General features: G+C 54.8%; 2 protein-coding genes across 2 annotated transcripts; both read left to right on the forward strand.

The window, feature by feature from the left end:
* The first annotated feature begins 908 nt into the window (after positions 1 to 908).
* LOC149521238 (mast cell protease 1A-like) lies at positions 909 to 4,426 on the forward strand. The gene is made up of 5 exons (XM_089774396.1): positions 909 to 981; positions 1,679 to 1,826; positions 2,241 to 2,376; positions 3,351 to 3,722; positions 3,924 to 4,426. The coding sequence occupies exons 1-5, from the start codon at positions 909 to 911 to the stop codon at positions 4,089 to 4,091; spliced, it is 897 nt and encodes a 298-aa protein (XP_089630522.1). The 3' UTR covers positions 4,092 to 4,426.
* A 14,520-nt stretch (positions 4,427 to 18,946) lies between these two features.
* On the forward strand, positions 18,947 to 20,051 carry LOC102453585 (olfactory receptor 14A16-like). Its single transcript, XM_075912238.2, has one exon. It carries the CDS (start codon positions 18,964 to 18,966, stop codon positions 19,918 to 19,920), a length of 957 nt encoding a protein of 318 aa, XP_075768353.2. The 5' UTR covers positions 18,947 to 18,963; the 3' UTR covers positions 19,921 to 20,051.
* The last annotated feature ends 3,074 nt before the right edge of the window (positions 20,052 to 23,125 follow it).

Raw genomic sequence — 23,125 nt, forward strand, 5'->3', positions numbered from 1 at the left:
AGCAGATAATGCTCCATGCGGATGTTTACAGCCCTGTTTCTGACTCTGGTGGTTGGGGAGGGGCACTGTTACTCACATCCTCCACCAGGGCCAGGGTTAGCCACATCCTCAGGCAGACATAAGGGCAGGGGCCCTGTTGGCCATGGTGCCAGGCTAGGGACTGGGGCAGAGGAAACCCCCTGCTAGGTGGGTGCGGCTGTGACCTGAAGGTCACCTTGACCCATGGCACATCTCAAATGGATGTTCCTGGAGTGTACGTGGCCTGTGGTTAGCAGACTCAGCCCCCCCTCCTCTCCTGCCTGGTCCATATAAGCATCAGGCCGGAGGGAACGGCTCCGTGCCTGGCCCAGGATGGCTCTGACGATGCAGCGCTTGGTGGTGGGGCTGCTCCCCTGGGCCTTCCTCCTGCCCCCTGGGGGCTGGGCTGGTGAGTGGGGCAAGGGCACTGGGGGTGTGCGGAGAGGGGCCCATGCAGGGTAGGGGGCTGTGGGGTGAGTGAGGGTCTTCCCCTGACCCGCCTGGGTCCAAGAGGTTCTTGGGACCCCTGCAGCCTCCCCTGAGTACCTCTGGGGCTCTTGGCCTGTGGGGGTGGGTGGATCAGCCCCCAGAGGGCTTCTCTGAGACCCCACTTTGAAGATGTGCACCCTAATTGGAGATGGAATGAGCCACCGGGAGGGCAGCTGGGGAGTTACAAGGAGCAGATGGTGGAGAGGGGCAGGAAGAGCAGGGAGCTAAGGGGAAGGGCTCGGACCCGAGAAACTTGGGATCCTTTCCCAGCTCAGCCCAAGATCTCGGGGGGGGAATTAAACCTGTCTCTGTGGCTTTTGTTACCATGGGTTGCTGGTGGAGATTTGGCACCTAAACCCCTTAGGAATACACTCCCGGGGAATACAGTTCCCCATTGAAAGATGAAAATGATTCTGTTTCTGAACTCGACGCTGTTCAGGGAAGGGGTTGTGGGTCAGCGCAGTGACTATCCCAGTAAGAGGTCCCTGACCTGGGTCTAGGTCCCACCATAAAGCCAATCGGTGTGATTCCTTAAAGAGGAGATTTTCCAACACTCCCGCCTGCCGGCCTGGTGCCTTCTCGGAGCAGATCCTTGTTTTCCCCAGAGACATTCTCACTTGGCATTTTTCAATCCCAACACTAACATTTTTCAGCCACCAAAGCCTGAAAATTGTCCTTAGAAATATCTCAGGACTGGAAGGAAAGAACTAGGAGCAGAAGAAAAAAAAATACCCAGGATGGAGGGGAGAAAGAGTTCCCTGGCGTAGGGTTCGTTCAATAAAAGCCACTTCCCCTGGCACCAGTATTTCGGTGAGTCGGGTGTGGAGTCGGCCTCATCTCTGTGGTTGGGTGGAGAAACATGCAGAGAAGCTCCGTCCGTGCCCTGCTGGGGAGTGGCTGGACCAGCCTGGGGTGACTTCGGCGCACAGTGCGGTGAGCACAGGGTGAATAGTGCCCCACTCCCGATTTGCCCACTCAGTGAGGTTAGAGTTGCAGATTTCCCTTCCAGCCAATGCGGGCCCGGTGTGGGGCAGAGCTGGGCAGGGGGCAGAGATCCAGAGACACGGATGCTCTGAGGGAGGATCAGAGAGGGAGGGAGGAGTGGATGGGGAGTTGGATCCCAGCCCAGCGAGTTGAGGGGGCTCTCTGTATGGACCTGGCCTCCCCCCAGGTGAGATCATCGGGGGAAAGGAAGCCCGGCCCCACTCCAGGCCCTACGTGGCGTATCTGGAAATACAACGCAGAGATGAGAGGATTAGATGTGGTGGGTTCCTGGTGGCGGAGAACTTTGTGCTGACGGCTGCTCGTTGCCAGGGAGAGTAAGTGCCTCTGGGCTGGGATGTGGGGATGGGTGGGGTCAGTGGAGGATGGGGATCCGGGAGCTCTGGTGTCAGCATGAGGGGGGCAGGGAAGGAGCAGAGGGAGGCCAGGCTGGGGGAGCAGAGCCCAAGGGTCTGACCTGCTCAGGGGGCGTCGGAAAGTCTCTAGGGGCCTCTGTGACCCACGGACAAAACCCAGCACTTGGCAAATCAATGGGGCTAAAGCACAGGACAGAGAGGGGTCATAGCCCCAGAGCAGCTCTGCAGGGTGCTGGGATGGGGAGCTGGGGAGGAGCAGACACTCAAGGGGAAGAAACTTGAGACCCATCCAGAGAGTCCCAGGCTGCCCCGTCCCAGCAAGAGAAGAATTAGTGAGCCAGACCAACGTTAACAGGTTGCTCTTGCCTTTCGCAGCAACATCACTGTGCTTCTGGGAGCCCATAACGTCAAGCTTCGGGAACGGCACCGACAACGGATCCAAGTCTGCCGGCAGATCCCCCACCCCCAGTACAACAGGGAGACTTTAAACAATGACATCATGCTGCTGCAGGTACCACCCCATCCCCCACCCCCAGTGACCTCACGCTGCTGCAGGTACCGCCCCCATCCCATCCCCCACCCCCAGTGACCTCACACTGCTGCAGGTACCACCCCCATCCCATCCCCCACCCCCAGTGACCTCACACTGCTGCAGGTACCGCCTCCATCCCATCCCCCACCCCCCAGTGACCTCACACTGCTGCAGGTACCACCCCCATCCCATCCCCCACCCCCAGTGACCTCACACTGCTGCAGGTACCGCCTCCATCCCATCCCCCACCCCCAGTGACCTCACACTGCTGCAGGTACCACCCCATCCCATCCCCCAGCCCCAGTGACCTCACGCTGGCGCAGGTACCGCCCCCATCCCATCCCCCACCCCCCAGTGACCTCACGCTGCTGCAGGTACCGCCCCCATCCCCTCCCCTGCCCTATCCCCTCCCCCGCCCCCAGTGACCTCACGCTGCTGCAGGTACCGCCCCCATCCCATCCCCCACCCCCAGTGACCTCACACTGCTGCAGGTACCGCCCCCATCCCATCCCCCACCCCCAGTGACCTCACGCTGGCGCAGGTACCGCCCCCATCCCATCCCCCAGCCCCAGTGACCTCACACTGCTGCAGGTACCGCCCCCATCCCATCCCCCACCCCCAGTGACCTCACGCTGGCGCAGGTACCGCCCCCATCCCATCCCCCACCCCCCAGTGACCTCACGCTGCTGCAGGTACCGCCCCCATCCCCTCCCCTGCCCTATCCCCTCCCCCGCCCCCAGTGACCTCACGCTGCTGCAGGTACCGCCCCCATCCCATCCCCCACCCCCAGTGACCTCACACTGCTGCAGGTACCGCCCCCATCCCATCCCCTGCCCCCAGTGACCTCACACTGCTGCAGGTCCCGCCCCCATCCCATCCCCCGCCCCCAGTGACCTCACACTGCTGCAGGTACTGACCCATCCCCCACCCCCAGTGACCTCACACTGCTGCAGGTACTGTCTTCAGCCCAATACCACACCCCATTTGCCAGGGGTTTTTGGAGCTTTTACTGGGGATGGGGTATGACTCTTTGCCTGCTCTTGCTCTGTGTCATTCCTGCCCCTCAGCTGTCTACGCCGGTGAAGCTGAGTAAGCGTGTGAAACCCATCGGCCTGGCCACGGCCGGGAAGATGGTGAAGCCGGGGAAGAAGTGCCGTGTTGCCGGCTGGGGCCTCACTATTGCCCGCAACGGCTCATCGTCAGCCAACACGCTGCGGGAGGTGCAGGTGAAGGTGCTGGAGGATGCTGAGTGCAAGGATTGGCGCTACAACCACCAGACCATGCTGTGTGCGGGGAAGGCAGGGAAGGGCGACGGTGCTACCCAGGTAAACCTGCTCCTGGCTTGGAGCTCCCTTGGGAAATCCCCGTGACGAGGGAGTGGCTCAGTTCTTGTCCTGAGACTGGCTGAGAAATCTGGGTTGTGGGGACAGAGGGCAAGGAGAGATCAGGGGCGACCCAGAGACCCCCGGGGAGATACTGGGCTGGGTGTTGGCCGTTCTGCATCCGTGGCCTGGTCTGTTCTGCAGGGCGACTCCGGTGGCCCCTTGGTGTGCAGGGGTAAGGCCCAGGGCATCGTCTCCTGGGGGCCTGACAACCTCCCTGGCGTGTACACGAGACTCTCCACTTTCATCGGCTGGATCCAGGAGACAATGGAAGGAACACCGCTCTGTGGCCCACCAGGACTTACAGCATAGACTGGCACTGCCTCACTTCCGTCCTTGGGAGAGGCCCAGATGTGGGGCCAGCTTCACAGAGGGGGTCAGCCCCCCACCTGCCATCCTGAGGCTCCTCCCCCCTTCATGGCGCTGTTCCCTATCCCAGCTGCGCTTCTGCTCTGGTTGTGCCCAACCCATCAGCACCAAGGCAGGAGAGTTAGGAGCCGGACTCAGGGCCGGATGCCCTTTGGCTAGGGAACAGCTGTTTAGTGTCAGTTACGAGCCAAACCCTGGGGCAGACCCAGCGGGTTGTTGCTCTCCTCAGTGTGAGACGGGGAAGTGCCGGCTTGTGGGAGCTCCTTCCCATAACGTCCTGCTGGAACCACCCCCTGCCCTGTCCTCTCTGGGCCTTCCCCACGGGCTGGCCCCCTGGAGCATTGACTGCCCCTTCCAAACACAGCCAGGAGACAGCCAGGCGGGTGGGAGGGAACTCTGGGATGGTGCACGGATCTACTGCAGATCTAAATTTGGCCTTGATCCTCTGCAGCCCAGTTCCCCTGCCCGGCTACATTTTGCTCAGCTGCCCTGTCCCACTGCCTGCTCCACAGCCAGCCAGTAATAAAGCCAAGTTACTAAAAATGGCTCCTTACTGAGTCACCCACCATCCAGAGCAGCTGCCGGACCTGCCCAGGCCAGGAGGGAACGGACCTTACGGGGAGGCCAGGATGATCATTCATGCTCTTGGCGGGGCCCCAGGACACCTGGGTTGGGTGATTTCAGGCACAGTGAGGATCTGGGGGCGTGGGTGGGAACAGAACCCCTTGAGGCAGGCTGGGATGGACACAAAGGCGACTCACATGGGAAAAGATGCCGGTGCCATCACTTGTCCTGACTCCTGAGGCAGCTACGTCTGGAACAGAAATAGGAGAAGCTAGATAATTTATAGAGAAGCTAAATAATTTCATGGAGGTTAGGTCCATAAAGGGCTACTAGCCAGGGGGTAGGAACGATACTTCTGGCCTCTGTTCGTCAACAGCTGGAGCGAGATGACAGGAGACAAATCGCTTGATCGTTGTCTTCGGTCCACCCTCTCTGGGGCACTTGGTGCTGGCCACTGTCGACAGACAGGATACTGGGCTAGATGGACCTTTGGAGCTAGATGGCTCCCCTCAAGGAAGGTAGGGTCGTGGGGGGGTGTCCAGCGGCCACTGGTGGTTCCCCAAAATCATCGCCCCAGGCAACTGCACCTGTCACAGCTGCACCTGTTGTGCCCATGCCTGGCTCCTGGATGGATCCCCCCTCTCCAGTGCGGCGACCCTCTCTTGGGGGGCCCCCTCTCACCTGGGGGGTCTGCCCCTCTGCCTCCAGGGTGGTGCCTCTCAGGACCTTTAGCACACTTGTCTCGTCTGTGAGCCCCCTCGGGGGTCCCCTCCCTCTGCAGAAAGCTCGGGGGGTGTTGCTTGCATCTGTGGCAGGGCTGAGCGGTGTTAGCCACATTCCCCGCTGAGTGTGGTGTGCAAACTGCAACACCCCACCCCCACATGGCTTCCCCCCGGTGTCTTTGCTCCTGACCACCCAGGGGGGTGTTTCCGGGCGGGTGTTGAAGTGCATCTGTGCTTCCCAGACGCGGCCTCCATCACGGCCACTCCCAGACTGTGACAACCAGCTTGTGCCGAGGCAGAGCTGGAAGAGGCATCGGGTGACGTTTGACAGTCACACTGGGAATCTGGAGGGGGTCTCCTGTTCTGAGCCAACACAGCCGCTCGGCAGAAATCCAAACGCTCCCATCCCTGCCCGGCTCAGCACAGAGACCCGGCGTGGGATGTGAGCACAAGGGGGCGACTTTCAGGCACCTTGGGGAAGCCTGGTCTCCAGTGAGGAGTTTCTCAGTTCTTACCCAACGCCAGCGGTCGGGGCCTGTCAGGGACCCTCCTCCTCTTCCATCCCCGGCTGGCCAGGGAGCACAGAGAGATTCCCCCCTCTGGGAATGGGCCGGCCCCGAGCCGAGAGATTCCCTGGGCAGCAATTCCAGGCACAGATGCTGTAGATCGTGTTTGAGTCGTTCTCCCTGAACCAGCCCCCCCCCACACACGTCTCACAGGGAGCACACAGCTGGAGGAGATCCCAGCTTTCAGTAGAGCCCCCCACCTGGCAGGGCTGAACCCCAGGGCAGCAGGGCCTTGAGTGCAGTCAGTTTGTTGCGGCTGAGACCAGAGGGGCTTGGGAAGGATGGGGAGTATCTCGCCAGTTGGCACAGACTGTCCCTGGCGCTGGGAGGGAAACCGTGAGTTGTCGGGGAGCCAGGACTCCTGAGCTGTCTCCCCAGCTCTGGGAAGGGAGCGGGGGTCTAATGGTTAGAGCTGGAGCATGGCGAAACAGAGGGGAGCTACAAGCCGAGTCTCCCAGGGTCTATGTGTCTCTCGGCTGTGTCATTTCCCCTCTGCACAGTCCCAGCTCACAGGGGCCGGATGTCACAGAAAAAGCCACATCCCCTGCACGTGATCACCGACACTCCGGGGGGCTTCTGAGAGACACGCCCCCAGAAGTTGCTGTGATAGGGGCTGATGCCAGCTCTGCCCAGTCCCAGGTGGCTCACGCCTGCCTCCACCCCCGGATCCCACCCGCCACCAAGTTCTGTTGCTGCCATGCCCCACAGCCCCTACCACAGACACACCTGCAGGGAGCTGAGCAGGGCCAGGGCCAGGTGAGTACAAGCCCCAGATGTGCCCAGCTGTGAACCAGTACCCAGAGCAGCCCTGGATCCTGCTGGACACATCCCCACTGGGGTCTTCTCCGTCCAGTAGGGCATCATCCAACTGGCTGTGCAGGGACCAAGCTAGTGGGCCGATGCATGCTCTATCCTTCCCCCAAGCCTGTGTGGTCGGCTGTGGTTAGAAACAGACCCACTTAAGCCTGTATTTTGGTGAGTGTGCACGTGACCTTGAATCCCTCCCCACAAGATGAGTTTATAAACTCTGCAGCTCTGTAGCAGAGGCACTGCACTGACTGCAAACATGCAGGTTCTCACCTTGTTTCTGCTCCCCACGGCCTTTCTCCTGCCCCCTAGGACTTGGGCTGGTGAGTACAGCTGGACTTGGGTTATCTGGGGCTTTGGGATGATTGGGAATTCTCAGGGATTGGGTTCTTTCAGTGTTACATCAGGGCCTGTGACATTGTACCCTTTTATTCCCCACTTATACAGGATTACGGTACATTTTATTCCAAGTGTGCCTTGTGACTATCACCCGAAAACTCATAATTTGCTGACCATTATTATCCCGATTAAATAGCTGTGGCAGATAAAGTGATAAGATTATACTGCAGGGTGTTTATTAGACATGTTTCACTTGTGTGGAGCCACCACAAACCAGTTCCCCAGAGACAAAAGACAAGCTGATGCCTCTGCCAGGTGTCAACGAAATAAAATGCCCCTTCACCTGGTTAAATTGGCCATTCTGGGGTAGGAAGTAGGACCTGGATGGAAAACGTGCATTGTGGTAAACACAAAGCTTGGGGAACTTGTCTGCACTGACCTTCTGTCTCCGAAAGCCTGATGGGAGATAATTCTCAAAGAAGAGAAGCAACTACAAAAAGGGGGGAGCAGAACTCCCCAAATGATGTCCCTCTTTCTCTCTAACCCCGGCATTCACAACACTGGATGCACAAAGGCAGGAGCAGGGGATTGAGGGAGGGGTCTTGTGGGGAGGCAAATTGAGCCTGGAAGGTTTGCAGGGAGGTGCTGGGAAAGATCTCCCCAGGCAGAGATGAAAGCGTGTCGCTGTCCCGTTCAGCGGCGATGTCTGTGACTGAGGATAGAATCGGAGCTGCTAGAATCACAGAATCCCAGGTCTGAAAGAGCCTCAGGAGTCATCGAGTCCAGCCCCCTCCCACAACTCAATCATCCCAGCCAGGGCTTGTTCAGGCCGGGACTTAAACACCTCTAGGGATGGAGATTCCATCCCCTCTCTAGGGAACCCATCCCAGGGCTTCCCCACCCTACTAGGGAAAAAGTTTGTCCTAAGATCCAACCTAGACCTCCCCCACTGCAACGTGAGCCCATTGCTCCTTGTTCTGCCACCTGCCCCCACTGAGAACAGCCTCTCTCCAGCCTCTTGGGAACCCCCCTTCAGGGAGTTGAAGGCTGCTCCCAAATCCCCCCTTTCTCTTCTCTTCTGCAGACCAAACAAGCCCAAATCCCTCAGCCTCTCCTCATAGGTCATGTGCTCCAGCCCCACCAATATCTCCCTCCCCTGAGGAGAAGAGTCCACGGTTTGGCTCATGTAAGTTTGCCAACTCTCTGAGACCACATGTCACAAATGGCATCTGGTCATTGGATAGCTGGTTGGATAAGCGTTCTCAGAGAGTCGTTAGTAAAGGATAACGAGTCTTGTGGATGAGGGAGAAGCGGTAGATGTGGTATACCTAGACTTTAGTAAGGCACTTGATACAGTCTCATATGATTTTCTTATAATAAACTAGGCAAATAGAACTTAAATGGGGCTTCTATAAGGTGGGTGCATAATTGGCTGGATGACCATTCCCAGAGAGTAGTTATTAATGGTTAATAATCCTGCTGGAAAGGTATAACAAGTGGGGTTCCGCAGGGGTCTGTTTTCGGACCGGTTCTGTTCAATGTCTTCATCAACGATTTAGATGATTGCATAGAGAGGACGATTGTTAAGTTTGCAGATGATTTGAAGCTGAGAGGGGTTGCGAGTGCTCTGGAGGAAAGGGTCATCATTCAAAATGATCTGGACAAATTGGAGAAATGGTCTGAGGGAAACAGGATGACGTTGAATAAGGACAAATGCAAAGTGCTCCCCTTAGGAAGGACCAATCCGTGTCTCACACACAGAACGGGAAGCGGCTGTCTAGGAAGGAGTCCTGCAGAAAGGGATCTAGGGGTTATCGTGGAGCACAAGCTAAATAGGAGTCAACAGTGTGATGCTGTTGCAAAAAAAGCAAACATGATTCTGGGCTGCATGAACAGGAGTGTGGAGAGCAGAACAGGAGATGTCATTTTTCTGCTTGACTCGGTGCTGATTAGGCCTTAGTTGGAGGATTGTGTCCAGTGCTGGGCACCACATTTCAAGAGAGAGGTGGAGAAATTGGAGAAGATCCAGAGAAGAACAACAAGAATGATGGAAGGTCTAGAGAACGTGAGTGATGAGGGAAGACAGAAAGAATTGGGCTTGTTTAGTTTGGAAAGGAGAAGACTGAGAGGGGCCATGAGAGCAGTTTTCAGGTATCTAAAAGGGTGTCACAAGGAGGAGGGAGAACAATTGTTCTCCTTGGCCTCTGAGGATAGAACAAGAAGCAATGGGCTTCAACTGCAGCAAGGGAGGTTTAGGTTGGACATTAGGAAAAACTCCCCACCTGTCAGGGTGGTCAAACACTGGAATAAATTGCTTAGGGGGTGTGTGGAATCTCCATCTCTGGAGATATTTTAGGGTAGATTAGATAGACATCTGTCAGGGATGGTCTAGACGGTGCTGCGTCCTGCCAGGAGGGCAGCGGACTGGATTCGATGACTCTGGAGACCCCTTCCAGTTCTAGGGTTGTATGATTCTTTAAAGGGGCATGGATTCCCCCAAATGATCTATCCTTGTCTGTCTGCCCACGGCGCTCAGTGCATCGGACGGTGGTGGGACCCTGACCGAAGGCAATTTGGCCAGTCCGACGGCAGAGAGAGGGAATCACAAGGAGAAGTTTCTACAAAACCTATCACTGTCCAGTAAAGGGGCGAGCAGAGGGGTTCAGAGTGTCACGGGGAGTCTCCCCCAGCGCCAGCACCGGTCAGTGTCACCCCCACCGTGCAAAGAAGAGCCAGGGAAGAGCAAAACTCACCCGTTGGATCAGGGACAGCAGCTCCGAGCCGCCCTAAAGGGAAAAAGTCCCCTTGTCCCACTCCTCATCCCAGAGCCAACTCATCCCCCACCCTGAGGCTGGAGCCCCTAGAGAGCACAGGCCCCCAGCCTGTGAGACCCCCAGCTTTGGAAACAGGAAGTCTGGCAATGACCATGCGGGTCTACACAATATGATCTTTGCCCATCACTGAAGGTGATGGGGGCCTGACCACTAAACCCAAGGCGGCGGGGACCGGGGGGGGGGGGGTCTGTTCTTCCCACGATCTCCCAATGGCACCGCCCCCATCCCATCCCCCACCCCCAGTGACCTCACACTGCTGCAGGTACCACCCCCTCCCATCCCCCACCCCCAGTGAGGTCATGTCTGTACATGTTCTGTCGGTTCTTTCTAATTGGCCTCTTCCATCTCTGACCCTCATCTTCTCCCTTGTCCTTATGTCCTTGCCTGTGTGCAGCTTCAGGACAAGGGCCGTCGTACCAAGTACGTCGGCCTGATCGCCCTGCCCCCGGCCCAGCAGCGTGTGGATCCAAAGAGCAGGTGCAGCGTGGCCGGCTGGGGTCAGACGAGTGCAACCAAGGAGCAGATCTCGGAGACGCTGCAGGAGGCCGATGTGGTGGTGATGCCGGATGCCGACTGTCGGAGGAAGCGTGGGGGGCCATGGCGCTACTATAACGCCACCACCATGATGTGTGTGGGGGACCCAGAGGAAGGCAAATCCCCTTTCCAGGTAAATCCCCCCCTCCCCCTGCCTTCAAACCCCCCTGAGAAAGTGGTGGTTGGTGTTAGGCTTCAGGGAGAGGACAGAGGTGGGGTCACTCGGCGCTTGGGGCTGTGCAAAGGAGGAGCTGGGCTCACTCCTGTAATTTGTCTTTTTTCCCCTGTCGCAGGGTGACTCTGGGGGGTCTCTGGTGTGCGGCAAAGAAGCCCAGGGCATCGTCTCCTGGGGATCCAAGGATGGCACCCCCCCTGCCGTGTACACGAGAGTCTCCCCTTTCAGGCCCTGGATTCCGGAGACGATAGACAAAGTGGAGCTCTGAGCCCCGCCAGACGTTGCCGGATTGCACCACTTCGGTGTTTTGTCTTGGCCCAGACGTGGGGCGACTGAGGCTCCCCCACCCCAGCCATGTCTCTGTGCTCAGGTAGCGGCGAACCCCTGAGCCTCCCGGCAGGGAGCCCCGCTCCGGCAAAGCCACAAGAAAGGAACTCAAGGAAAACCGCGCTCAACTGCTTGTGGGTCAACCCCCAGTGCTGACCCCCCACGTCTCACCTGCCCTGCCCTGATGCAGGGCCCACACCCAGCCGTGAATTAAAATGTTACCAAAGGTGATGAGGGTCCTGAGTGAGAGACCCGAGCGGCGAAACCCAGAGCAGCGTCGGTACCCGCCGGGGATGGACGGGCTCCGCTCGGACGAGGTCAGGCTGGGCTGGTGGGTCATGGCTGGACCCAGCTGGGCTCAGGGGTTCCAAGCCCAATGCAGATGTGGGGGCACAAGGAATCTTTGCCCCCCGAGGTGCCCCGGCCTTAACTCCCTCTGTGTCGGGGGGCGCAAATAGATGAAGGGAGCTCAAATGTGAAAAGCAAAGTGAGAAATTACCAGTCCTGAGTCCATTCCATCTGTCTAGAAAGCTAGCTCCATCATGATGATATCTATCTATCTATCTATCTATCTATCTATCTATCTATCTTGGTCTCTAAGGTGCCACAGGACTACTCATTGTTTTGAAACACGTTATGTGCCTCGAAAAACTCAAAACATTTTTTTACTCAGTTCAATTAATATTTTTCAGATTTCTCCAATGTATCTGCCCTGGGCCGGTTCTCACTGAACTAAAACTGGCTGGTATCTCTGGACTGGTGGAAGGGTGACATGGGGATGTTCCCAAATAAAAAGTTTGGTTTTGACACAATTCTTCTTTCAAGGCCCCTTGTTCTCTGCTGGGGGAAGAAAAATCCCCCCCCCCCCCCATGAAGCTCTAAAAGGTGGAGTGAGTGATGTGACCAGTCCTGCAGCGTTCCCTTCGTAACTCGAGTCTAGTATGAAATGGCCCCCAGCTAGCCGCCCCTAAGTACATTGAATTGGAATAACACACTCACCGTGCTGGGCTTCCTAGCCTGGGACCAGGATTCTCAGTCGCTGCCCAGCCATGGACCAGCCAGCGGTGCCCTATGTGTGTTGCTTTTGCCTTGCCCCTCCAGCATATCTTAGAGCTGCTGGATATCTCCAGTTCCTGGCAGGCAGGGACCTGCCCCACAGAGGGCTGCTCCCGGCTCCTCCTTAGGCCCAGCGGCAAGGGAGTAAAGAAGAGAAATCCCCTCCCTGCTCTGAAACTGCTCCCGGCCGGCGCTCGCTGCAAACAGGGGCCCAGCTTGTTCTGGGGCTAAATAGCCGACTCTGGTCTCCAGGGCGGGGAGATTTCACCCAGTAGCAAACCACCTGCCAGGTTGCTCCCATTGCCCCTCAACGTCCGGGGGAACAGACGCATGTGCCCTGCGATGGCAGCAGCCCTGGAAGGACCCTGGCTCCAAACAGAGCCGGGCTGAAGCCCAAAGGGGAGGGAAGGAGATTGCTGAATGAACTCTGGGTGGGGTTCAAAAGCAACGCCCCAGGGATGCTCCAGAGGGGAGTCGTTTGATCTCTCTCCAGGCTAGAGCTGGACTTGGGCCTGGGGGCTCTGCACGGGAGGGGGAAGGAGCTGTGAGTCAGGTGGGGCTGTCGTCCATAATCCCAGTCAAGGGTAGGGCCCCAGGCAGAGACTGACACAATCCGGAGGGGAATGCCTGGCTCTGTGGCCAGGAGGGATTCCTTTCCTCAGCTGGGGGATGCTGCTCCAAGAACATAAGAACATCAGAGCGGCCAGACTGGGTCAGACCAAAGGTCTGGTTCTTTTTTGAACCCTGTTAAAGTCCTGGGCTTCACCACATCCTCTGGCAAGGAGTTCCACAGGTTGACTGGGCACTGAGTGAAGACAAACTTCCTTGTGTTTGTTTTAAACCTGCTCCCTATTCATTTCATTTCATAAGCTTGTGAAGCTGGCTTCGAGGGGGGCTGGTCCAATATCCCACCATCTCTTCCAAACACAGAGACCCAGGTGAAGGGGCGGAATGGGTGGAAGTTGCCACGTGGACAAAGAAGAGAGAAGAGGGAGCACTCTGGGCTCTGAGTGGACGTTGTCTTGTGCTCCCGTCCCTCTCTTGGGGTGGGACCTCTCCCCCTCAAACTGGGTCCGGGGTCACACCACTTCGCCTTCCAATCGTGATGTCTCCTGCCCTGGTTTTCACCTATGGGTCCTTCCATAGGAGCTGTGACCAGTAGTAAGTTGAGTGACTAGCCAGCCGTGAAAAAAAATGGGGGACAATTTACTGACCAGCGTGGGACCAGGGCATCGCAGAAGAGAAAATACCGGCAATGAAACGACTGCAGGAGTTTTGCTGAAAAAAAGAAAATTGGCTTTGTCCTTAGGAAATATTGCAACAGCTTTATCGTCCACAAAACCGTCAGACCAACAGAGTGTTTCTACCTTTGTTTGTTCGTTCATTTGTTCCTTCATTCGTTTAAACAGAAGAACACAAAATGATATAAGCACCTGAATGCCCGAATCAATGTATAGATGTAGCCCAGAAGGGATCTAAAGGAGACTCCGCCCCTTCTGGGTCACAATTAACAGGCCGATGATCAGGCTGGGCCAATGGTCACTGGGTGCTGGGCCATGCTCAAGGCACAAATAGTTAACAGGAGCTATGGGAGGAGCCCTCGCTCAGGGTGGGCCGACAAACAAGCAATTCACAAATGCCCGGCAGTGAGCCCAGGCCCCGGTTCAGGACGGAGTGTCAAGGCCCCCAGCACCGTGAGGAGCTGCTGCTGCAAACCCTGCTACCCTCTACCTCATCCCTGGCCCTCCTCCAGCAATTGGAGGGAGGCCCAGAGGCCAGGGGCAGCTAGGGCTGGTTGCAGCCAAAGAAGAGGGAACGCCCAAGAGGCTGGGGAGGAGAACGGGGGAGGACTGAGAGGTCCAGGCTGTGGCTGTGGGCGGGAGGCAAGAGGCTAGGGCTGGCATCCCCAGGGTCTGGTGTTACTCATGGCCCTCCACTCCCCAGTGGTTTCAAGGGGCTGAGATGCTGGGTCTGGTGTAGCCCCCAGTTACTGGCAGGAGAGCTGGGCTTGTTTGCCCCCAATGATAGCACAGGGGCACCACCCCCTAGCATGCCAAAAAAGGAGAGTCAGAGACTTCACAAAGACCACTAGTGGCTTCACTTTGGCTGGTGATCTGTGCAAAATGTTGTGCATCTGTGCTATTAAATCCCTGCGAGAGAGGGGCAGGTGTGTATCGAGAATGAGGGGAGTGAGGAGTAAATTCTGCTCTTCTTTACACGCGTATAATGCTAGATTAACCCATTTAAGTTCAGCGGCACTAGTCCACATTTTATAAAGAAGCTGAGGCTGCAATCACAGCACTGAAGGACATTTCAGATCTTGACATCTTCTCATAATTTCGTTTTATCCCTCAGAAATTGCAGATCCATGGAAGCCTGGAGCGTGTGCGGGGCAGGGTCGGTTTTGATCACGATTGGATATTTTTAGCAGGATCAAATTCCTTAACAGATACCCACTTGACATTGCTCATTTGAAAAACAATACTGTCTGTGCCTTTGAAATGTCAGTTAATTGCCATTAAAGAAAACGTAGGAACACAGCAAAATCAAAATCAAAAGGCATCTTAGCTCTGCCGCGGGGAGCTCAGGTGGCCTGCTAGGATCAGCTGGACATGTCCTGGCTGGTCAATCTCCTCTCATTTGCGGTCTTGGACCCTGGTCAGACTGAGTCTCCTTTGGTCAATCTCAGTGGCCAACCACAATTGACTCTGTTAAAAAAATAAATAAATAAAATTTGCTTGCTTGAATATTTTCCCTGAGCCTGGATGGGAAAATATTTCAATATCATGAAAAGTTTCACAAAATAGGAAATTCCTTTTCCAACTGCTGCTACTCAGCAATAACTCACTAAGACATGCACTGTAATCGCTCCAATGGGAAGTGCCAGGAATGAGATTGGTTTCCAGAATGTGGAAAGGGAGGGGCAGAGACAGGAAGGACATGATACTCACAGTGACCACTAGGGTCAGCTTTCTAAGGGCCCACACGAGCGCCAGGCATCCTTCTCTAGGGCTGCCTAGTTCTGCTCCTGAGGAAGCGATTTCTGGCTCAAGTACACGACGGGGTGTCGCGCCTCCCTTCGCAGCCCCATGTCTGCAGTGTCCATGAACACCAGAAAAGGCTTCTCAAATCCGGGGTGGACCAGCAATGGGGCTCTGACCAGGGCCTCCCTCAGTAAAGGGGTAAAACCCTCCATCCCAATGCAGACCTGGGCCTTCTTTTGATCTCATGAGGTCTTCTTCTGGACCTCCTTAGGTCTATTCCAGCTCTATGATTCTATGAGTCTTCTTGGTCTGGGGAACCAGCCAGTCTCTGATGGCCTCCTCCTTGGCCGGCTCAGGCTAAAAGGCAGGACCAGGAACTCATAGAGTCCCACAGGGGTGATAAATGCCGGTTTCAGCCTGGCATCAGGGGGCAACGGCACCTGCCAATGGCCGTTTGGGGGAGGCCCATGGTGGCTAATCACTCAACTTACTACTGGTCACAGCTCTCGCGGAAAGACCCACAGGTGAAAACCAGGGCAGGAGACATCATGGTTGGAAGGGGAAGTGTTGTGGTCCAGGATCCAGTCTGAGGGGGAGAGTCACATGGTACCGCCACAAGAGAAGGACGGGTGCACCTGACAACATCCACTCAGCACCCAGTGCTCAGAGCAAACCTTCTTTTTCCCTTCTGTGCTCCCTCTTCTCTCCTCTTTGTCCATGTGGAAACCTCCCCACATTCTGGCCCTGCACCCAGGTCTCTGTGTTCTAGACAAATGGTGGGAATATCTCCCGGCCTCCATTGAAGGCAGCCTCATTAGCTTAGCTAGTCTGTACCAAAGATACTGTCCCCTGCCTGGATAGTTGGACCCTATTTCTGCTCAGCAGCCCTTCTTCTTCTGGTGTGGAAAACGTGAATACGGTAAAGTGATTTGCTTATTCCCACAGTACAAGAACTAGAGGTCACCAAAAGATTCAGAAAAGAGCAACAGAAGTGACTGGAGGTCTGGAACAGATCCCATATGGAAAGAGATGAAAAAGACTGGGATGTTTCAGCTTGTGTGGGTATTTGGGTCCCAAAGAGATGAAAAAGACTGGGTATTTCAGCTTAGAAAAGAGGACGCTAAGGGGCGATATGAGAGAGGTCTGTAAAATCATGATTGGTGTGGAAAAAATGAATACGGAAAAGTTATTTACTTGTTCCCATAACATAAGAACTAGGGGTCACCGAATGAAATTAATAGAAGGTTTAGAACAAACAAAAGGAAATTTTTCTTCACACAGCGCACAGTCAACCTGTGGAACTCCTCGCCAGAGGATGTGGTGAAGACCAGGATTCTAACAGGGATCAAAAAAGGGCTAGATAGAGTCATGGAGGTTGGGTCCATCAATGGCTAGTAGCCAGGCTGGGTAGGAATGGTCCTTAGCCTCTGTTTCTCTGAAGGTGAATGACAAGGGAGGGATCACGTGAGGATTCCCTGTTGTGATCCCTCCCTCTGGGGCACCTGGCATTGGCCACGGTGGGCAGACAGGACACTGGGCTGATGGACCTTTGGTCTGACCCATTATGGCTGCTCTTATTTTCTTCGAACAGCATCCCCCGGCTGAGGAAAGGAATCCCTCCTGGGCACAGAGCCAGGCATTCCCCTCGGGATTGTGTCAGTCTCTGCCTGGACCCTACCCGTGACTGGGATTATGGACGACAGCCCCACCTGTGCCCACAGCTCCTTCCCTCTCCCGTCCAGCTCTAGCCTGGAGAGAGGCCAAACGATTCTCCTCTGGAGCATCCCTGGGGCGTTGCTTTTGAACCCCACCCAGAGTTCATTCGGCAATCTCCTTCCCTCCCCTTTGGGATTCTCTGTTTGGAGCCAGGGTCCTTCCAGGGCTGCTCCCCTCGGGGGTTGAGAGGTGGCAGGAGCAGCCTGGCAGGGCGGTTTGCTGCGGGGGTGAGATCTCCCCACCCTGGAAACCGGAGTCGGCTATTTAGCCCCGGAAGTTGGGGCCATGTTTGCAGCCGGCCGGGAGCAGTTTCAGAGCAGGGAGGGGATTTCTCCTTTTTACTCCATCAACGCTGGGCCTGAGGAGGAGCCGGGAGTGGACGCAGCAGCTCACAAGACATGCTGGAGAGGCAAAGTGACCACAATGGGGCATCGTTGGCCGGTCCATGGCTAGACAGTGACTGAGAATCCAGGTGGTGAAATGCCAGGAGCCCAGCACGGTGAGCGTGTTACTCCAATTCAATGTACTTAGGGGCGGCTAGCTGGGGGCCATTTCATACTAGACGCGAGTTACGAAGGGAACGCTGTGGGACTGTTCACAGCACTCACTCGACCATGTAGAGTTTCGCAGGGGGCTTTACATTTTTTTTGCCCCCAGCAGAGAACAAGGGGCCTTTTAACAGCAATTGTGTGATTTGGGAACATCTCCATGTCACCCTTCTCCCCAGTTTTAGTTCAGGGAAAACCACCCCACAGCAGATTAATTGTGGAAACCTGAAGAACGTTGTTTCAATTGAGGAAAAAAATGTTCCGAATTTTCCAAGGCACATTTTGTGTTTTAAAACAACGAGTATTTCTGTGGCACCAGAGAGACTAAGGCAGATAGATAGATAGGAGAAGAGTGAATGGGATCTCTTTTAGCCCGGCCCACAGACACCGTGGAAATCGGTGGGTTTAGAATCGACATCTCTTACTTTAGCCTCTTCTCCTTTGTTCCACTCTGCTGCTGGCTACACACACACGCTGTGAATGGGACACCGAACAGACACGTACTAACAGGCAACCAGCAGTTCCGTGGCACTTCAGACATTAACCAAAATACAGAGAGGGGATCATGAGCTTTCGTGGGCAAAACCCACTTCCTCAAGTTACTGGGAGTGGAAATAACAATACCCAAGAGTCGTTGTCCATTGTAGGACCCATGTTAAATAGGTCAATTCAGTGGCTGGATGTGTCCCATACATGGCTTTTGATGTGGAAATGCGGTTGTTACAGGCAGGGGATACTGGCTTTGGAATGCGCTCATCAATTAATGTCTTTGTTCAAGCCCGGGGTAACGGTGTCACATCGGTAGATGAATTCCAGTTCAGCAGACCCTCTCTGTAATTGGCTGGTGACATCCCTTTGTAGAAGAATGGCTCATTTTAAATCCATGAGTGACCAGGCAAGTTAAAATGTTCCCGTTCCTGACATCTGATTTCTGTCCATTTCTCCTTTGTCGGAGAGACTGACCAGTTCGGCCAATATGGCAGAAAGAGATTGCCGGCACTTGATGGCCTAGATCATTAGAAGATGGGCAGGTGTCTGAGCCTCTGATAGCATCACAGAATCACAGAACACTCAAATTGGAAAGGACCTCGAAAGGTCATTGAGTCCAGTCCCCTGCACTCACGGCAGGACCATCTAGACCATCCCCGACAAGTGTCTGTCTAAATTGCTTTTAAATATCTCCAGAGATGGAGATTCCTCAACCGTCCTAGGCAATATATTCTCTGATAGTTGGGAAGTTTTTTGTAATGTCCAACCTCAACCTCCCTTGCTGCAATTTAGGCTCATTGTTTCTTTTCCTATCCACAGTCCCACTGAGTGTAAGGGAGTGATACCGTTCACACCAGTGTGGTAATGCATCCGAGAAGTCCCCATGTAAGCAGTGGTGGAAGTCCTGGCAGAAGGAGAGGTTGGCTGGTGTCACCAACGTTTGTCTCTCTCACCTACGTAACAGGTGTTACTTCTCCCGCCTTGACTCTCCAAAGTATGATAGTCTGCGCTTGTGGCGCTGACGCCTTCTTGTGCACATTGGGACGTGAGATTTTAGTGAGCCGGGAATCAGGATGGATCCCTTTGACATTCAAACCCTGACTCTGCCCATCTCTTTCCCTCCGCAGCCCTCACAGGACGATCTCAAGAAGAAAATGTCCAACGGAAGCACCGTGACCGAGTTCCTGCTCCTGGGCTTCTCTGACGTCCGGGAGCTGCAGATTTTGCACTTTGTGCTGTTTCTAGTGATATATCTGATGGGCTTGGTGGGGAACCTTCTCATCATCACAGTCGTAGCCCTCGACCACCGTCTGCACACCCCCATGTACTTCTTCCTGGGGAACCTGTCCATCCTAGACCTCGGCTTCATCTCCGTCACCGTCCCCAAATCCATGGCCAACTCCCTCCTGGACACTAGGTTGATTTCCTACCCTGCCTGTGTCTCCCAAGTGTTTCTATTCATGTTCTTTGGTACAGCTGATATCGGCATCTTGACCGTCATGGCCTACGACCGGTACGTGGCCATCTGCCACCCACTGCACTATGAACGAACAATGAACCGGAGAGCCTGTGTCCACATGGCTGCCAGCGCCTGGATCACTAGTTTGTTGTACTCTGCCCTGAACACTGGGAGCACGTTTGCCATCTCCTTCTGTGGCGGATATGTGGTAAATCTATTCTTTTGTGACATCCCCCAGCTGCTCAAGCTGGCCTGCCCGGACTCTGACCGTGGTGAAAACGGGGTTATTGTCTTTAGTGCCTGCTTAGTCTTCAGCTGCTTGGTCTTCATCATTGTGTCGTATGTTCAGATCTTCAGAGCGGTGCTGAGAATCCCCTCGGAGCAGGGCCGGCACAAAGCCTTCTCCACCTGCCTCCCCCACCTCACTGTGGTCTCCTTGTTTATTTTAACTGGTGCCTTTGCTCACCTGAAACCCACCTCCAGCACCACATCCCGCCTGGACCTCGCGGTGGACGTTTTCTATTCCGTGGTGCCTCCCGTGCTGAACCCCGTCATCTACAGCATGAGGAACAAGGAGATCAAAGCTGCCCTGTGGAAATTGACTGGGTGGAGATTATCCCTGGCACAGAAAATGTCCCTCTTACGCCTCTGATTTTAATTTCATCCTGTGTTTCTTTTTGAATAAATGAAATGATGAGAGTAATGTCTGCAGGAGAGCAGGGTTTGCCATCTTGTTATGCATAAAAGTGTATTTGCAGTTGCAAAATGGAAACACCAGTCAAGTCAAAGGAGCAACCGTAAATGTATACCACTGTAAATAATATCAAAATCTATCTATCATCTATCATCTATCATCTATCATCTATCTATCTACTTCAGGATACTATAATGCATCCCAATGCTATCTGAGAACCTTGGATAGAAAATCAGTATCTGTAACAAGGTCTTAGTGGACCGCCTGGATCTTGAAGTAAATAAATGCAGTATCTGTGCAGTAGCTATTTGTTTTTTTGCTTCTCCTTCATATTTCAGTGGGAAATTTTTTGAACGAGTAGGTTGGTGGGTGAGTTTGTTGCTTCCATCCGTTTGTTTTCGAGGTGGGGTTGTATGGGAGACGGTCAGTGTTCACTCAGGCAGCATGGTTAGTATTTTGTCCTGTACAGAGGTGCCTGGTTCACAGGTTACTCTTAGGTAACATAGAAACTTGGCCCTAAGATGCAACCGGGTTTGCTCCAATTGTACAGACAGAGACAAACACCTACAGGATCTAGACCAAGCATTCTTTAATCTAAAATAAAATCAAGCATTCTTAAAACTAAAATTTTTTCCAGCAACCACACAGAGCACCTCTATCCTATTCACCCTGGTACGCAGCCCTGCAATCAACTTCGGTGCCAGCTCTGTCCACACATCTGCACAAGCCACATCATCCCAGGGCCTAATCACAAAAACCACCAGATCAGAGGCTCATACAACGGCACAGACACGAATGTGACACGTGCCATCAACGTGAACACAGAAACCCGTTGGGAACCATTTTAACTTGCCCGGGTGCTCGCTAATGCATCTCAAACCACCATGAAAGAGAAGCTGCAGAACTTAATTTCATTTCCAAGTTTTATTCCTATAACTGAGGTTTAAACAAAGACCTTAAGTGGATTACCCGCTACATACCACATCCTAATGACATAAACAGCCAAACACCAGGTACTTAAGAGTACTTAGAACCCTCTCTATCAGCTTCATTTTGCTTGGACAATCTAACTGAGTAGTCTTTTCCCATGTTTTCGCCTTTCCTTTCCGTCCCCATCCCCTCTCTTTCTCTGCTATTGATTTGGAACCTGGACCCCTTAAACTCCATTATCTGAAGAAGTGGGTTGTGCCCACGAAAGCTCATGATGCCACATGCAGGAGGGTCTCAACTTGCGACGCGATTGGTTTTTGAGGAAGTGTTGCAAGTTGGGGGTGTCATAACTTGAACCCGCATTGATGGTAGATGCCATACGCCACCGTCAATGTGGGCCGAGGACATAAGTCGGGGGTTTCTGGCCCCTTCCGCAATTACAAAAATAGTTGTAAGTGCGGGGGGTCGGAACTCGCGTGGGTGCATCTCGGGGGCCTCCTGGACATTTTTTTTAGTCTCTACGGTGCTGCAGGACTATTAATTGTTTTGTGAGTTTTTTCAATCTGAGTCCAGGCCTGTCCCACTGTCCTCGCACAAACAAATCAAATTTGGTAGGCAGATTCCTCTTCTCTTAGCTGAAAGCAAGGTCGGGGTGCGGTTGTGCAAGAGCAATGAGAAGTGCCTGGAATGGGATTGTTTTCCATCACATGGAAAGGCAGGGGGGTGACTAGAGGAACAGCGATACTGCAGAGAGAGCACAGGGACTGGACACACCAGCAAGAGAGTGGCCAACTGGGCATCAAGCTTTCCATGTTGCCAGCCACTGGAGCCCCACTGCTCCAAATTGTGTTGGAGGGGGTGGGAGTGGGGGTGGGGGAAGCACCCCACCCATTGGTCGTGCTGGAAGCCCTGCATACCGGTCCTGCCACCACACCCTCAGTCCCCAGGAGACCCTGAGGCCAGGTCCCCGTGAGGGACACTCCCCCCACCCAAGGAGGGGCTGAGAACCGTAACCCACCTTCCCTGACCTTGTTTTGAGTTAGGGGAAGAGGAAGCTGCATCCCAAATGTGGTTTGGTTGTGCCAGGACAATGGGATGTGCCTGGAATCCGAGTGTGTTCCACAACAGGGAAAGGGAGGGGGTTGATAGCTGGGACAGTTGCACTGGAGAATGACCACAGGGGGGCAGGGGACAGGAGGCTCAGGGCAGTGGGCTGGGGGTGGGGGAACTCAGGACAGGAGTGTGGGGGGGGGTTAAGGGCAGGGGTCCTGGAGGTGTGCCGGGGCTGAGGGCAGGGGCTGGCAGGCTGGGAAGTTGGGGGTCTTACTAAGGTCACCTGTGACAATGACGCTGGCGTGGCTCTGGCAGCTGTTCCTCGCGGAGGGGCAGGGCTGTGCAGACCTGCCTCTGCCTCTGCCTCTGCCTCTGCCTCTGCCTCTGTCTTCTCTCGGTGTGGGGGCTGGGGCTGGGGCTGCACTGCCCTGCTGCAGGTGTCCCCTGTGGGGCCACAGTGGAAGGGACGGCACTTCTCGGGTGGGAGACAGCACCAAGGCCATGCAGCTGTGGCCCCTAGAAGGAGCTTCCACCATGCTCAGCCCTGCTAAGCCCCCCGAACCTCCAATCCCCTCTTGATACCCCTGCCCTCACTCACACCCTTCACCCCTGCTGTAGACCCCCCCCCACACACCTCCCAGCTCCTGCCCTCACTCCTCCAGACCTGCCCCATACTCCTGCTGTGCCCTCCCCAAAGTCTTCCCTGATTCCTCCAAACCAACCTGAAACCTGCATCCTTCCCCAACCCTTACTACCTAGTCCGTACTAGCGTCCATTTAAAAATGGCTGCCCCCGGCTTTATGCAAATGAAAAGAGAACGGTTAGAGAGAGGAATAAGATCTCAGTGAGCAGGACCGTTTGTCCTAACAAACTGAAGGACGACCTTTGTCTGCCTACCACTGAGGACCTCCATCAACAGCTCAAAACCCTGACCGCCCTGCTCTCTGAATTTATGACGAGTAAGATGCCTCAGAGGTCACCTAGCGATATTCTTCCACCAACGTTGACAGAAAGGAAGTACCCTCCTTTTCACCCAGGGAGAAGGGACCCCAACAGAGACCCTGTAAAGAAAACCTTGGTGACCCTCCCAGGGAACAAGAGATTCTGCTACCGATGTGGCGAGGATGGGCACATTTCCACCCAGCGTGACAACCCTAGGAACGAAGAGAAGGTAGCGCAA

This window comes from Pelodiscus sinensis, chromosome 30 (assembly GCF_052426305.1).
Source record: "Pelodiscus sinensis isolate ZL-2025 chromosome 30, ASM5242630v1, whole genome shotgun sequence".
Classification (NCBI taxonomy): Eukaryota; Metazoa; Chordata; order Testudines; family Trionychidae; genus Pelodiscus; species Pelodiscus sinensis.

Coding starts and splice junctions, on each gene's coding strand:
- LOC149521238 (XM_089774396.1), top strand. CDS start 909: ATGAAAATGATTCTGTTTCTGAACTCGACGCTGTTCAGGGAAGGGGTT. Junction 982..1,678: donor TCAGCGCAGTGACTATCCCA/GTAAGAGGTCCC, acceptor GCCTCCCCCCAG/GTGAGATCATCGGGGGAAAG. Junction 3,723..3,923: donor AGGGCGACGGTGCTACCCAG/GTAAACCTGCTC, acceptor TCTGTTCTGCAG/GGCGACTCCGGTGGCCCCTT.
- LOC102453585 (XM_075912238.2), top strand. CDS start 18,964: ATGTCCAACGGAAGCACCGTGACCGAGTTCCTGCTCCTGGGCTTCTCT.